Below are 16,345 nucleotides of genomic sequence, written 5' to 3'. Positions count from 1 at the left end.
TATGGCTTCTAATCCTGCTGTACTGTATTCTCACAGTGTTCTGCACCGAAGTAGGTGCTAAATAAATACCAGTGATTGATTGATATCCTCTGACTCCCAGGACTGTACTAGTTAGGTCACACAGTAGTCATATTTAATTCACTCATTCATTCAATCATATTTATTGAGCGCTTACTGTGTGCAGAGCACTGTACTAAGCACTTGGGAGAGTACAAGTGCTGAGAAGCACTTGGCTGAGAAGCAGCGTGGCTCAGTGGAAAGAGCATGGGCTTTGGAGTCAGAGGTCATGGGTTCGAATTTCGGCTCTGCCACTTGTCAGCTGTGTGACTGTGGGCAAGTCACTTAACTTCTCTGTGCCTCAGTTACCTCATCTGTAAAATGGGGATTAAGACTGTGAGCCCCACGTGGGACAACCTGATTCCCCTGTGTCTACCCCAGTGCTTAGAACAGCGCTCTGCACATAGTAAGCGCTTAACAAATACCAACATCATCATCAATACAAATACAATACAATACAGTACATGCCTACCATGGTCAGGTACAACTGGGACACTCAGAAGGACTCTGTGTCAGAGTCAGTCAATCATATTTATTGAGCACTTACTGTGTGCAGAGCACTGTACTAAGCATTTGGGAGAGTACAACAATAAACAGACACATTCCCTGCCCGCAGTGTGCTTAGAGTTTAGAGGGGTAGACAGGTATTAATATAAATAAAAAATTACAGCTATGGACATAAGTGCTGGGGATGAATAAAGGGAGCAAGTCAGCGTGATGCAGAAGGGAGTGGGAGAAGAGGAAGGGAGGGCTTAATCAGGGAAGGCCTCTTGGAGGAGATGTGCCTTTAAGAAGGCTCCGAAGCAGAGAAGAGGCAAAAGGCACCATCTCTGGGAGATAACGAAAGCTGGCACAGCCCGAAGGTACCATGTGGTAAAATGCCACTCGGCACATTCGGCCTAGTGACTGAACTAATCATTTGTTACACAGGGGACGCACAGGCAGAAACTGCCCCAGGCTTTTCCCAGTCAATCACTCAATCAACTGCATTTATTGAGTGCTTACAGTGTGCAGGATATTGTATTAAATGCTTGGGAGAGTAAAACAAAGTGGGTAGACATGGCCTCTACCCACAACAAGCTTACAGTCTATAAATTTTTTAGGTCGCACCAGGTGAGAGAAAATTTGGAGGGTGGTAATTTTTCAGGGGAAAAGAAACTAAATCTGTAACATTTTCTATGACAAATATAACATATTTGAAATGTACTTTTTCAATCACAATTTTGGCCCTACAAATTCTGTGAGCCCAGTGCAATCCAGTAGCCAATGGAGCAGGATTTCTTGTGTGACACAGTGGCACAGTGCCTATGACAATCAGTCAGTCACCCAACTGTATTTATTTACTGAGCATTTACTGTGTGCAGAGCACTATACTAAGCACTTGGGAGAGTAGAATTTAGTGCATTTATATGGCACAGAAATAGCATTTAGCACAGCAGAGAAGCCGGGGCACAAAGGGAGTCATGCTGATGGTAATGAGCGGAAGGACCTTTAAGCAAGCATACCATTGTCTGAACCTTACTGATAAACTGATTTAGGCCTCAGGTTGAATAGCTGCTTCCTTAAGATTAGCCAGAAATCTGCCGAGTTGGGATTAAATCTCATCCCCATAGATTTACGATCATTCCAAAGAGTCACATTTCTACCTGGTAATCCTGGTGGGCCTGGAAATCCCATGAAGCCTGGTGTGCCTGGATTCCCGGGTATTCCAGGGATCCCCACTTCATTCCTTCCAGGACGTCCTCGTTCCCCTTTCCTCCCTTTTGTGCCTGGAGGTCCAGGTCTGCCTCTGGCACCTGGCATCGATGCACCTAATAAGAGGGTACACATTTAAAAACTGCAGGTATTATTCATGGTTCTCTTTGGCCTGTCTCGTCTTATGCTGTCGAGTCGTCTCTGACCCATAGAGATATCATGGACCCATCTCTCCGACAACACTCACCTCCATGTGCAATGGTTCTGATAATGTATCTATAGCTTGTTCTTGGTAAAAATACAGAAATGGTTTACCATCGCCTCTTTCCATGCAGTTAACTTAAGTCTCCGCCCTCGTCTCTTTCCCATGTCGCTGCTGCCCAGCACTGGGGAGTTTTGACTTGTAGCAGATTTCCTTCCACTTGCTAGCCATTGCCCAAACTAGGAATGGAATGGATATGCCTCTGCTTCACTCTGCTTCCCATGGTCAAGATTGATAGAGTACTGGAAACTCTCCAGGAGTGACCCTGAGAGTTCTCTCAGGCTAGAAAATGCAAAAAGGAAACATGACTCCTCTTACTTCTCATGACTGCCCCCTCTATGTTCACTATGAAAATAAAATGTAAACTCCACACTCAAGCTCTTTACTGACCAAGCTTTCCTAAAAATGAACCTAATCCACATCATTTGGACAATGGAATGAGGATTGCCATATGATTTTGCGATTGACCTGGGTATTATTTTTATTTACAGGTCAAAAGGCCACTCAATTTGAGTTGAGAAAAAAAATGATGGTTTAGGCAAATAACATTACACTTAATTCCTCTATGGTACTTTTGATGTTAGCCCTAGATCTGGGATTTTTCATCTGGTTGTAGTTTTAGTATATTCAGTATATACTTACCAGGCCTGCCACCCATCCCTTGATGACCTTCTGGCCCTATGGAAACAATAAGACTTTAATGAGTTTTATGAATTGTTTTAAAGTAAATTCCTCTAAGTATTTGAAACAATAGGTGTGTTATAAAATGTAACTAAATAAAAATACACATTATGAGTCTCTTATAGTGATTTAAAATTTAGTTTAGCTAATAGAAATAGATAAAAAAACTATGATTAAAGAAACATGATTATTCATCCTTTCACTCAATCATATTTATTAATAATAGTAATAATAATGGCATTTGTTAAGCACTTACTATGTGCCAAGAACTGTTCTAAACGCTGGGATAGAAACAAGGTTATCAGGTTGTCCCATTTGGGGCTCACAATCTTGATCTCTATTTTACAGATGAGGTAACTGAGGCACAGAGAAGTTAAGTGACTTGCCCAAAGTCACACAGTTGACAAGTGGCAGAGCGGGATTAGAACCCACGAACTCTGACTCCCAAGCCCAAGCTCTTTCCAATAAGCCAGTTTTTATTGTGTGCAGAACACTGTACTAAGCACCTGGGAGAGTACAGTACAACAATAAACAGACACATTCCTGTTCACAATAAGATTACAGGTCTAGAGGCGGGGACACAGATATCAAAACAAATAAATAAATGACAGATATGTACATAAATGCTATGAGGCTGGGAGGGGGGAAGAACAAAGGGTACAAATCAGGGTGATGCAGAAGGAAGTGGGAGAAGAGGAAAGGGGGGCTTAGTTTAAGAAGGCCTCTTGGAATAGACATGCCTTCACTAAGACTTTGAAGCAGGGGAGGGTAATTGTCTGTCAGATTTGAGGAGGGAGGGCGTGTCAGGCCAGAGGCAGGATGTGGGCGAAAGGTCGGTGTCGAGATAGGCAAAATCGAGTCACAGTGAGCAGGTTAGCAGTAGAGGAGCCAAGTGTGTGGGCTGGGTTGTAGAAGGAGAGTAGTGAGATGAGGTAGGAGGGGGCAAGGTGCTAGAGTGTTTAAAGCCAATGGTGAGGAGCTTTTGTTTGATGCAGCAGTGGATGGGCAAACAGTGGAGGTTTTTGAGGAGCTGGGTGACATGTCCTGAACGTTTCTGTCGAAAAATTATCTGGGAAGCAGAGAGAAGTATAGACTGGAGTGGGGAGAGACAGAAGACTGGGAGGTCAGTAAGGAGACTGATGCAGTAATCCAGGAAGGACAGGATAAGTCATTGTATTAACATGGTAGCAGTTTGGATAGAGAGGAGAGGGTGGATTTTAGTGATGTTGTGAAGGTGGGACTGAAAGGATTTAGTGATGGATTGAATATGTGGGTTGAATGACAGAGAGGAGTCAAGGATAATACCAAGGTAATGGGAGTGTGAGACAGAAATGGTGGTGCCATCTATAGTGATGGGAAAGTCATGGGAAGGATGGGGTTTGGGTGGAAAGATAAGGGGTTCTCTTTTGGACATGTTAAGCATGAGGTAATAATAATAATGATGGCATTTGTTAAGCACTTACTATGTGCCAAGCACAGTTCTAAGCACTGGGAGGGATACAAGGGAATCAGGTTGTCCCACATGGAGCTCACAGTCTTCATCCCCATTTTACAGATGGGATCACTGAGGCACAGAGAAGTTAAGTGACTTGCCCCATGTCACACAGCTAACAAGTAGCGGAGCCGGGATTAGAACCCATGACCACTGACTCCCAAGCCCATGCTCTTTCCACTGAGCCACACTGGATATCTAAGTAGAGATGTCTTGAAGCAAGAGGAAATGCAAGACTGCAGAGGGAGAGAGATCAGGGCTGAAAATGTAGATTTGATTAACATCTGTGTAGAGGTGGTAGTTGAAGCTATGGGAGTGAATGAGTTCTCTGAGAGAGTGGGTATCGATGGAGAACAGAGGGGACCCAGAACTGAACCTTGAGGGACCCCCACAGTTGAGGGGGGAGGCAGAGGAGGAGCCCGCAAAGGAGACTGAGAATGAATGGCCAGAGAGATGAGGAGAACCAGGAGAGGAGAGAGTCCGTGAAGCCAAGGTTGGAAAACGTTTCCATGAGAAGGGGGTCGTCAACAGTGTCGAAGGCAGCTGAGAGGTCCAGGAGGATTAGGATGGAGTAGAAGCTGCTGGATTTGGCAAGAAAGAGATCACTGTTGACCTCTGAGAGGGCAGTTTCTGTGGAGTGAATGGGATAGAAGCCAGACTGGAGGATGTCAAGGAGAGCACTGGAGAATAATTTGAGACAGCAGGTGTAGACAACTTGCTCAAGGAGTTCTGAGAGGAATGGTAGGAAGGAGATAGGGTCATAACTGGAGGGAGCCGTGGAGTCAAGGAAGGGTTTTTTTAGGATAGGGGAGATATGAACATGTTTGAAAGCAGTGGGGAAGAAGCCGTTGGAGAGTGAACAGTTAAAGATGGCTGTCAGGGAGGATGGGAGGGGGCCAGAGTTTTAATAAGGTGTGAAGGAATAGGGTCAGATGCACAGGCGGAAGGGGTGGCTTTTGAGAGGAGACAGGAGATCTCCTCTAGAGATACTGCTGAGAAGGATGAGACAGTTGAAGGGGGGGTCAGAAGGGGGAGGGACTGCGGAGGTGCAGGGCTGATTTTAGGGAGCTCAAGCCCTGATAGTGTCAATTTTCTTAATAAAATAGGTAGCCAGATCATTTGGGACAAGGGATAGGGGTGATGGGGGGACAGGGGCCTGAGGAAGGAGTTCAATATCTGGAACAACCAACAAGGGCGATGGGCATAGGTGTCAATAAGGGGGTAAAAATAGTTTTGCCGGGCAGAGGAGAGGACAATGTTAAAATATTCAAGGATAAACTTGTAGTGGATGAAGTTGGTGTGATATTTAGATTTCTGCCAGCAGCACTCGGGGGCTCGAGCACAAGAGCGGAAGCAGAATGTGCAGGTGATCCAGGGCTGTGGGTTAGTGGTATGAGAGCGACAAAAGGATAGGGGAGCGAGTGAGTTGAGTTCAGTTTATTGAATAGTAAATATCACCAATAACCCCAAATTACCTTCCTGACACAAAGATTCACAGTTTTTAGCTTTTAGATTAAGAAAGTAACCACATAGTATACTCCAGTCACAAATTTTGATGTTTGAAATAACTATTATTCATTCCTTCGGGCAATCATATTTATTGAGCACTTACTGTGTGCAAAACACTATACTAAGCACTTGTGAGAGTACAGTATAACAATAACAGACACATTCCCTGCCCACAATGAATTTGCAGTCTATTAATGCTTGCTATCAAACAAAACAAGAAAGATAAAACATATTTTCAGTTTGCATAATCTGGGAGTGACTATGTTCCATGGTAGTATAAGAAGATGTAACGGTTTTCATTTTAGCCTTTATTTTTCTATGTTCTCATTTTTTATCAGTTTGAAAAAAAATTGAACACTTTCATTTGACTTTAAATTATGGACTAATAATTCAGGGAAATGTGCACTGACTGTGTGCAAGACACTGTACTAAGCACTTGGGAAAGTACAGTACATTAGCGTTAGTAGACATGGCAACTGTCCACAAGGAGTTTACGGTTGACGGGGGGAGCCAGACATTAAATAAATTACAGATAGGGTGAATGGTAGATTATATAGAGACTTTTATCTTTGCTTTGATGCATTTTAATGTTGGACTATTAAAATTGAACCATATAAGAAAAATCTCTAACAAAGAACCCCATAAAACATACAATAAAGTTTAGGTAAAAATAATTGAATCTTACAGAGCAACTTAGCTTTCATAGAGAGGTGTATAGTGTAGTTATGCATAGGCAGTAGTGCATATTTCCTCCTAAATTTTAGATACTGTTGGGTCTATGTTTTTATTAATAAATTAATAATAATAATAATAATTTAAAAACATACCCTGTGGGCCACGGGGTCCTCTAAGTCCTTTTGGCCCTGGCAACCCTTCATCTCCCTTTTCCTGGGTTATATCATAGTACACTGTCTAAAAATAGAGAGATGGGACTCAATCAGTGGAATTTATTGAGTGCTTATGGTATCCAGAGTACTGTACTATGCATTTAATAAAGACAATGAGAATAATAATAATAAGGCTAATAATACTACAAGTTTTCCAAGGGCTAACTGATAATTGAGGAGGAGGAGGAAGAGGAGGATGATGATAATTATATTATACATTTACTGTGTGCCAAGCACTGGGGCCTATACAAGATAATCAGATCAGCCATGAGTCTCTGCGCATACAGGTTTCACAGCCCCATAGGGAGGTGAGAATGGGTATTTTCACCTTGCTGTACAGATAAAAAAACTGAGGTATAGATGAGTGATGTGCCCAAGGACACGAAGCAGGCAAGTGGTATCAATGGGACTAAAACCTGGGCTTCACGACCCTGGCTCTTTCCTCTTTCCTCTAGATCATATTGTCTTTTTTTTTCTTTAATGGTATTTGTTAAGTGCTAACTCTGTGCCAGGCACTGTCCCAAATGCTAAGGTAGATACAAGCTAATCAGTATGGACACAGTCCATATTCCACATGGGGCTCACAGTCTTAATCCCCATTTTACAGAGTAGGTAACTGAGGCACCCAGAAGTTTTAAGTGACTTGCCCAAGGTCACACAGCTGACAAGTGGCAGAGGTAGGTTTAGAACCCAATCCTTCTGACTCCCAGGCCTGTGCTCTGTCCATTAGACCTGTGCTGTCTTCCACTATTAAAACTCTCTAATCTCTTTAATCATACCCTGGCCAAAGGAAACTGTATTTACTTCTCATTCATAGATTTAACCACAATGTATACATACTTGACCAGGGAATCCTGCTGGGCCAATGTCTCCCTTCCAGCCCTGTTTGAAAACAGATACAAGTGGTCAGTGAAAGAGAAATACACAATCAATAGTATTTATTGAGTCCTTACTGTGTGCAGAGCACTATTCTAAGCTCTTGGTAGAGTATATCAGAAGCAAAAGACACTGTCCCTGTACTCAAGGGATTTACAATCTAATAATTTCAACTTAATTTTTAATTGTTAAAATTAATTTTTGAAAGTTGTAGCTTACTGGTATTTATGCATGCTTTGTTTTGAAGAAAACTAAATGAAGTTTATGATGCCTGTTTTGTAACAACAATTACATATTAAATTTACTCAAATTATAATCTACTGAAAAATACGATATCAGGAAATTACCTTGAGACCAGCTTCTCCACTTAATCCAGTGACACCTTCCTCTCCCTTGACTCCCTAAAGGAATAAAGTAGATGGACCTTAATAAGAAAATCTTTTTGGAATTTATTGAATAGCAATATAAGATGAGAGCTTCACTTAAAAAATCATTTAAATACATCTAGAAAATCCACACTGACAATGAATTTGGGGCAATGTCCAAGAGCATGATATCTTTGAGAAGTTGGTGGCCAAAAAAAAAATTGCATAATTTAAACTCACTTCAACACTTCATTGGGAATCTAAGGATCTTAAATGCCTTTCCCTTCACCCCACACCTGGCAACAGTTTCAGGTGCTTAATTTCCACACTCTTCCCTTGTAATACCTGTTCAGTGGAGACTGGTCCAGGTTCCCCAGAGCCCCTCCAGGGCCTCAGATCTACTCGGTTTATTATTTGGGAAGCCATTAGGTCATGCTTTGGAAGATGCAATGTGATGACATCATTGTGCCACACGACTGCTAAATAGAAATAGTTGTTGCTGCCAGTAGTCAGTCAGTCAGTTGTATATATTGAGGGCTTACTGTGTGCAGGGCACTATACTAACACTTGGGAGAGTACCATATAACAATAAACAGATACATTCGCTGCCCACAGTGAGGGGCTGGGAATGGAAGAGGGGAAGAGGGATGAAGAGAGAGGCAGGACAATGGGACTGGCATGGGCAGAGACTTGATTCTTTCTCCTCTCCTTCCATTCTGAGTTCCTAAATTCCCCCACCCCTTAACCCCCTCCACACACACACACACACACACACACACACACACACACACTCACACACGCACGCACACACACACACTTTCCTGGCTCAAAGCACATATGGTTTAGAGAGGAGCCAGATCTGACTCTTAAGAAATAGGTTGTAGAGTCCTGCTCTAGAATTCCCAAAAGCTTTCTTCAGTGATTCAGGAATTGGACTAATTCCCATACAACTTTCATTCTGAAATCAGTTAAGTCAAATTAAGATGGTTTCTCAATTTACCGGAAATCCAGGCTGGCCAGGGACACCGTCTTTTCCAGGTTTTCCCTAAAAATATATTTTTGTATTAAAGAGAAGATATGCTGAGTGTCAAAGAGTGAAGGATTAATGCTTACATTGCCTCAAGCTGAATGAGGAAAGAAGTCCAATATGGACAAAGCTAAGGATGACATGGCAGTATCATCATGAGACAATTGCAGGGATTAACCATCAGGAACCAGTTGGAAATTGACCAGGAGAGACCCAACTGTGGCCTCCCCACAATGACCAAACTGGCTCAGAAAGCCAACATGACAATTCTCATGTCGAGAGACTAATTTACGTGATCATGTCAAGTGTTTGTAACGTAGCGGCACATGCAAAGCCTTCTTGGTAGACCGTAAGGGCAGGGGGTGAAGGGACCGATATTGTACTTCCCTCTAGGAGATGCTAATGCAAAATACTGAAAATAAGATGTGAGCCTGGCTACAGGACTGGCTTCTGCAGAAGGACTCAGGCAATAAACTCAGATTGTTCACACCATGGAGTCCTCTTGCTGTTACTTAACCCCTGAGAGGGTCTGTTGGGGACACGAGCTAACTTGATCTACTCCATGCTTGGACAAGACCCATGAACCCCTCTTGCTGTCGGAGAGGGGCTTCTGGGGATTCTGGCTAGCACCAACATCTCCAGGAACACGTCAGTGAAGGTAAACTTTACAGGCAGATTCTATTTGTAAACTAGGCAATTCTTTTTCCCTTTTACCCTTTCCCATTTTTTTTAAAATGGTATTTGTTAAGCGCTTGCTATGTGCCAGGCACTGTTCTACACGCTGGGGAAGACACAGAATAATCAGGTTGCACAAAGTCCAAGTCCCACATGGAGCTCACAGTTTTAAACCCCATTTTACAGATGAGGTAACTGAGGCACAGTCCCCTTTACCCCTTCCCATTTTTTTTAATGGTATTTGTTAAGCGCTTGCTATGTGCCAGGCACTGTTTTACACACTGGGGAAGACACAGAATAATCAGGTTGCACAAAGACCAAGAAGCACAAAGACCAAGTCTGGAGAAGCAGCGTGGCTCAGTGGAGAAGCAGTGTGGCTCAGTGGAAAGAGCCTGGGCTTCGGAGTCAGAGGTCATGAGTTCGACTCCCCCCTCTGCCACTTGTCAGCTGTGTGACTGTGGGCAAGTCTCTTAACTTCTCTGTGCCTCAATTCCCTCATCTGTAAAATAGGGATTAAAAGTGTGTGAGCCCCACGTGGGACAACCTGATGACCCTGTATCTCCCCCAGCACTTAGAACAGTGCTCGGCACCTAGTAAGCGCTTAACAAATACCAACATTATTATTATTATTAAGTCCCACATGGAGCTCACAGTTTTAAACCCCATTTTACAGATGAGGTAACTGAGGCACAGAGAAGTTAAGTGACTTGCCCAAGGTCACACAGAAGACAAGTAGCAGATCTGGGATTAGAACCCAGATCCTTCTGACTCCAAGGCCCGTGCTCTATCCACTAGGCCACACTTCTCTTTTGATTCATTGACTTCCCATTTGACTCATTGTTCTGTGTCCTCAGTATCTTTGAGGAAATGGAACCTTTGTTGTGCCTGCCCCTGACAAGAGAAAATGAACAGTTTGGGGGAGGTAGGTCATCTTTGAATACTTTTGGCAAACACAGTAACATTTCAGGAACATGTGATTCTCAGTGGCTGGCAATCCAGCTGATTCACATCTTCCACCTCTCCTCAGAAGTTCCCATAGGTTTCTTGCACCTGATTATTATCCTACTTTTTAGATGAGAATAAACTTTCACTATTATTATGTTTTGTGATGACAAGTGTAATGTCCCTTAGCTAATTAATTAATTAGCTGATTCACATCCTCCACCTCTCCTCAGAAGTTCCCATAAGTTTCTTGCACCTGATTATTCTCTTACTTTTTAGATCAGAATAAACTTCCACTATCAATAAGTTTTGTGATAAGTGTAATGTCCCTTAATTAATTAATTGTATATTTGTTAAGCACTGTCTTTGTACCAATGTACAAGGTACAAAGTAGTCAAGCTGAAGACAGTCTCTGACTCTTATGGGGCTCATAGTCTAAATAAGAGGGAATAGTATTTATTTCCCATTTTACAGATGAGGAAACAGACACAGAGAAGTTAAGTGACTTGCCTAAAGTTAAACAGCAAGCAAATGGAAGAGTCAGAATTAAAACCCAGGTCCCCTGAATCGTCTTTCCACTAGGTCACTGTGCTTGTCTAGCTTCCAAAAAATCTATTTATTTTCAACTCACCTTAAAAAAAAGAGCTGGATTTCTACTTCAATCTACTTAAACAGTCCATACTTTCCTCGAGAGCATTACCTCAGATCCTGGTTCTCCTTGGGCACCTTTTTCAGACGCATAAGAGTCTCCCGGTTCTCCCTAGAATAGACCAATGGTAAGGGTTTAAGGACTCTTGTATTATCACTTAAATTAATATTCCTTATTTGGCATATGGACTGCAAATGTGACATGAGGTACTGCATAGTCAAGGAGGAGATATATGTTATACATAACAGTGTGTTTATGTTTTTGAAGAAAGTCTGTACCTAAATTCCAAGATAATTTAAAGGCTACTTGTTCATTTAAGATGCAGTTTTTGTGTGGCTAAAAAATGAATTACAAGCTATGTAGTATGGCATGGAATTGCAGGTAGATTTCTACGGCGCTCTGCACACAGTAAGCACTCAATAAACATGACTGAATGACTGACAGGTGTGAGACTTTTGATTTTCTAAAAATTGTCCTAGATGTTACTGGAGTTAAGGCTAAAACTCAGCATTTACTGAGGCAAACTAAGTGACATCCTGAAGTTTACTGCATTTGCTTAAATGGACTTACTAGTGCAGCAAATCGATAAAGTGACACTGAAGTTCATTGCATTGGCTTAAATGGACTTACTGGTGGTCCCGGTGAACCTGGTGGTCCCCTTGCACCTTTCTCTCCTTTATCCCCTTTGTTGTCCTGCCAAATCAAAGTTCAGAGTGATTACTTACTCGGTTCAAACAAAAGCCCCACAAACTAATACTTAAATAAAAGGGATCCGCTGGTGATAGAGTTCCTGACACTTAGCATATTTGTTATTTAAGAAATACAAACATTCATTGCTGAATTTTTCCCTTGGTTATCCAAATCTATATGATCAAGTATTAGTTTGAATGGATCATAAAAGTGTATGGGAAAATCATGTAATTTGAGAACAAAAATACTTGGGCAGCTTTGCAAACTGAATTTGGAACAAAGTCCACGCCACGAGAGTAGAGTAATAGCAGCAGTTGTAAGCAATTGTTACAGTGTTACCGTTGTATTATCTTGTCCAGTTAACGTCACAATTACTGTTCCTGGTTGTCCGGGTGGTCCTGTTAATCCTTTCACACCCTAAGGAGGTAAGAGGACAAAACTACTAGCTGTGCTATATTTGCAGGTCGTGCCACTTCCCATCCTATACATCAAATACATTTGTAGTATATTCTTAATTAACTCCATTAATGGAGTGGAGTACTAGATTAGCTAATCGAAAGGGTAAATAATTCACACACATGTAGACACAGTCTGCCTGCTGGGTAATCCTGTGCTATCATGTTTATATGCCACTTCTAAAACCAGCAGTGTGCAAGGGCTACTTTAAATTAATAAACGTTGGTATTTGTTAAACACTTACTATGTGATAAGCACTGTTCTAAGCGTTGGGGTAGATATAAGATAATCAGGTTGTCCCAGGTGGGGCTCACAGTCTTCATCCCTGTTGGACAGATGAGGTCACTGAGGCTCAGAGAAGTGAAGTGACTTGCCCAAAATCACACAGCTGACAAGTGGTGGAGCGGGATTAGAACCCAAGACCCCTGGCTCCCAAGTTCGTGCTCTTTCCACTCAGCCACGCAGTTTTAATATCAAGGTAGGTGTCTGGGGCTTTGAGAGTAGCAGGGAGACCCTCCATGGCTATCATTCATTCAATCGTATTTATTGAGCACTTACTGTGTGCAAAGTACTGTACTAAACACTTGGGAGAGTACAGTACAACAACATCCTGACTGCTTTCTCCAAATTCCTCCTCCTAACTCTTTCTTCTCTCCACTGCAGCTGCCATTCTGGGGCTAGAAATAGCCTGAGCAGTGTTATGGAGGGGATTCTGTGGGTGAAGGAAGGGAATCTGCATGTTGACCTAAGAGGCCCTCTGGACTTCCTCTGTTCCAGACACCCCTAGCTTTACTTTAGCCCTTGTGCAGTACATGGAGTCGTGGTGTAACAGGTGGGAACAAAGACCCCAGAAAAATGGGGGTCGGGGCAGGACACTAAGGGGTGGGAAAGATCTACAAGAGCAAAATTCTTCAGGTAGTAGAAGAGAAAGAATTTGAGGCGAAGAGTTCAGGTGGTGGAAAGATCATTTGGGGAAAGGGATTGGGAGAGGTGGGGTTGGCACTAAGGAGTTGGAGAAGATGTTGGAGCACAGGACCGTGGGAAAACAGAGTGGGGTGGTGGGGCAGGTAGGTTCCTGGTCTTCTGAAGGGTAATGTTCCAGATTGCGAGCCTGGGTTAGACCCTTTGCTGCAAGGGGAAAGAGCCCGTGCTTGGCAGTCAGAAGTCATGAGTTCTAATCTCAGCTCCGTCGCTTGTCAGCTGTGTGACCTTTGGCAAATCACTTAAATTCTATGTGACTCAGTTTCCTCAGCTGTAAAATGGGAATGTGAGACCTACGTGGGACAACCTGATTACCTTGTATCTACCCCAGAGCTTAGAACGGTGCTTGGCACATACTAAGCACTTAACAAATACCAACATTATTATTATTACTATTAAGGGGAACCAAATGGGGCTTGGTGAGAGCTATGACCAGTTACACTCCCATAACTGCCTGGGGAATCAAGAGGGCACCAGATTTTGACGATTCATCTTTTTACAACCTATGGCAATATTTGTATTACAGTTGCTGAAAATCGTCTCCCCCGATTAGACTGTGAGCCCATCACTGGGCAGGGAATGTCTCTATCTGTTGCCGAATTGTACATTCCAAGCACTTAGTACAGTGCTCTGCACATAGTAAGCGCTCAATAAATAATATTGAATGAATGAATGAATACCTAGACTGCAAGCTCCTTGAGGGCACGAATGTATCTATCAACACTACTGTACTATACTCTTGTCAAGTTTTATCAAGTTTTCTCCGACCCACAGCGACACCATGGACAGATCTCTCCCAGAACACCTCACCTCCATCTACAATCATTCCGGTAGTGTATCCATAGAGTTTTCTTGGTAAAAATACAGAAGTGGTTTACCACTGCTTCCTTCCGAGCAGTAAACTTGAGTCTCCTCCCTCGACTCTCTCCCATGCTGCTGCTGCCCAGCACAGGTGAGTTTTGACTTGTAGCAGATTGCCTTCACTAACTAGCCGCTACCCAAGCTAGGAATGGAATGGGTATGCTTCTGCTTGACTCTTCCTCCTGTAGTGGAAACTGGTAGAGTACTGGAAACTCTTCAGATGTGACCCTGAGAGGCGGTATTGTACTCTACCAACTGCCCAATACAGTGCTCTGCAACAGTAAGCGCTCAATAAATACCACTGATTTAATGATTTCATCCATTTGAAAGATAGTTTCTAGATTTATTTTAGAATACCTAATACAATGTGTGCATTCAATATTCTAAATTCTCCCAGTAAATTATATGCTTTGAGTGGATCATTAATTCCTGAAGCCACTCAGGTACTAATGAATGCATAACTGATATGGGAAGAATCTGAGTAATCAGGGTAGAGCAAACATTCAATATTTTAAACTTACCGGATTGCCTTTCTCTCCTATGCCTTTAACACCCATGTGACCCTGCAGAGAAGCATAAAAATCAATATCTTCCTTGATAAGACAGCAAACATTTCAAATTTCACACATTGAAGAAAAGGAAGCTGTACATTCATACTGGATCTTTCAGCTGAGAGGTTTGGCATATTTTTCACACTTAAGGTAAGATACATGCATTTTTCATTTTCCTTTAGCTCTCCAGTTAGTTCACATGAGCAGTATGGTGGAGTGGATAGAGCACAGGCCTGGGAGTCAGAAGGTCATACCTTCTAATCCCAGCTCCACAACTTGCCTGCTGTGTGACCTTAGGCAAGTCACTTCTCTTCTCTGTGCCTGTTATCTCATCTGTGAAGTGGGGATTGAGACTGTGAGCCTCACATGGGCCAGGGACTGTGTCTAGCTCGATTTTCTGGTATTCTCACCAGAGTTTAGTACAGTGCCTGGTACATAATAAGTCTTTACAAATACCATCATCATCATCACTCTCTGCCTGTATTTCTGAGCATGCTCCTAGAAGGGCAGGGGGAGTGGCAACAGACCTTGATCCTCCCATCCCCAGGGAGCCAGAGCCCTAGTTAAATCAGAGCAGAGGTCCCAGAATGCTCTTAGAATAAAGGGCTGTGGACCTGTACAGGACAGGACAACCAAGGCTCTTAATGCTACAATCCCTGTGAAAAATGACTGTAATTTCCTGAGCATTCTGCTTGCCTCCCCCTCCCTATCCCCATTCTCTAGCAGCTCAAACGACCCTCAGATATAGAGACAGTGCTGAAATAACAGTGGGTGATTGGCCCAGATTCTTGATGCGAAAGAAATAGCAACAGAGAGGTAGTCCCCTCCCCACTGATGTTCAGAGTCATGCTATAGTCACCATTGCACGGCTTGGAGATGCTCCTGTGGGAAAGATTCTGAGCCCCCCAGCATTCCTTTGTCTCCCTCCCCTCAGTTTGGCAGGTTCAACCGGGTAGAGAGAGACAGACAGTACCTTGGGACAAGTTACATTATTTCTAATTCATTGATGGAGAAATTGAGGTTCAGGAAAGGGTGAAGAGATTTATCCAAGGTCACAGAGAAACTCAGTGGAACCAAGATTCCTCCGCTCTATCCATGTGACAGAAGAATCAATTAGGGACATATCAGGAATCACAACTGTTTGGCTACATGCAACATGCAAATTGTGGTCTACCTTGGGTCCTGGAGGTCCTATGGCTCCTGGGAAACCCTGGAAGAATTTAGAGATTAAACATATAAAACACGCTCACGCATCCTTCATTAATCAAGCATACATCAAGATTTAATCCAAAGTGATAAATGTTTTTGATTTTTAGCAATCATCACACTTAAAATTAGAGTGAATCTGGGTTGATACTCACTAAGAATCCCGGAGGGCCTTGCGATCCAACTGGTCCAGGAATGCCCTGAGGGCCAGGTAAACCCTTTAAATTAAACCACAAACCCATCAATTTCCATGGTTTTTTTTTCAATTAAGAGCCCCAGGATCCTTTAAATTCACTTTTAGTCACCCACATGATTAAATGGAGAAGCAGCGTGGCTCAGTGGAAAGAGCACAAGCTTTGGAGTCAGAGGTCATGGGTTCAAATCCTGGCTCTGCCACTTGTCAGCTGTGTGACTGTGGGCAAGTCACTTAACTTCTCTGTGCCTCAGTTACCTCATCTGTAAAATGGGGATTAAGACTGTGAG

The 16,345-nt window shown here is 42.8% G+C and overlaps 1 protein-coding gene across 2 annotated transcripts in view; it reads right to left on the bottom strand.

Annotated features, from left to right (window-relative positions):
* COL4A3 (collagen type IV alpha 3 chain) overlaps positions 1 to 16,345 on the bottom strand; it is a 133,851-nt gene that overhangs the window by 62,642 nt on the left and 54,864 nt on the right. For both annotated transcript variants that reach the window (XM_029069198.2, XM_029069197.2), the window contains exons 10-21: positions 16,018 to 16,080; positions 15,831 to 15,866; positions 14,627 to 14,668; positions 12,147 to 12,224; positions 11,748 to 11,810; positions 11,169 to 11,228; positions 8,825 to 8,869; positions 7,807 to 7,860; positions 7,424 to 7,465; positions 6,524 to 6,608; positions 2,657 to 2,692; positions 1,704 to 1,868 (exon numbers count right to left, since the gene is read on the bottom strand). In XM_029069198.2, the coding sequence (XP_028925031.1) occupies positions 1,704 to 1,868; positions 2,657 to 2,692; positions 6,524 to 6,608; positions 7,424 to 7,465; positions 7,807 to 7,860; positions 8,825 to 8,869; positions 11,169 to 11,228; positions 11,748 to 11,810; positions 12,147 to 12,224; positions 14,627 to 14,668; positions 15,831 to 15,866; positions 16,018 to 16,080 (769 nt within the window). The remainder of the gene's footprint in view (positions 1 to 1,703; positions 1,869 to 2,656; positions 2,693 to 6,523; positions 6,609 to 7,423; positions 7,466 to 7,806; positions 7,861 to 8,824; positions 8,870 to 11,168; positions 11,229 to 11,747; positions 11,811 to 12,146; positions 12,225 to 14,626; positions 14,669 to 15,830; positions 15,867 to 16,017; positions 16,081 to 16,345) is intronic.

The sequence above is a fragment of the Ornithorhynchus anatinus genome, chromosome 7 (genome assembly GCF_004115215.2).
Source record: "Ornithorhynchus anatinus isolate Pmale09 chromosome 7, mOrnAna1.pri.v4, whole genome shotgun sequence".
NCBI lineage: Eukaryota > Metazoa > Chordata > Mammalia > Monotremata > Ornithorhynchidae > Ornithorhynchus > Ornithorhynchus anatinus.
The sequence above is the reverse complement of the archived record's forward strand: the minus strand, read 5'-3'. Positions and strand labels throughout refer to the sequence as shown.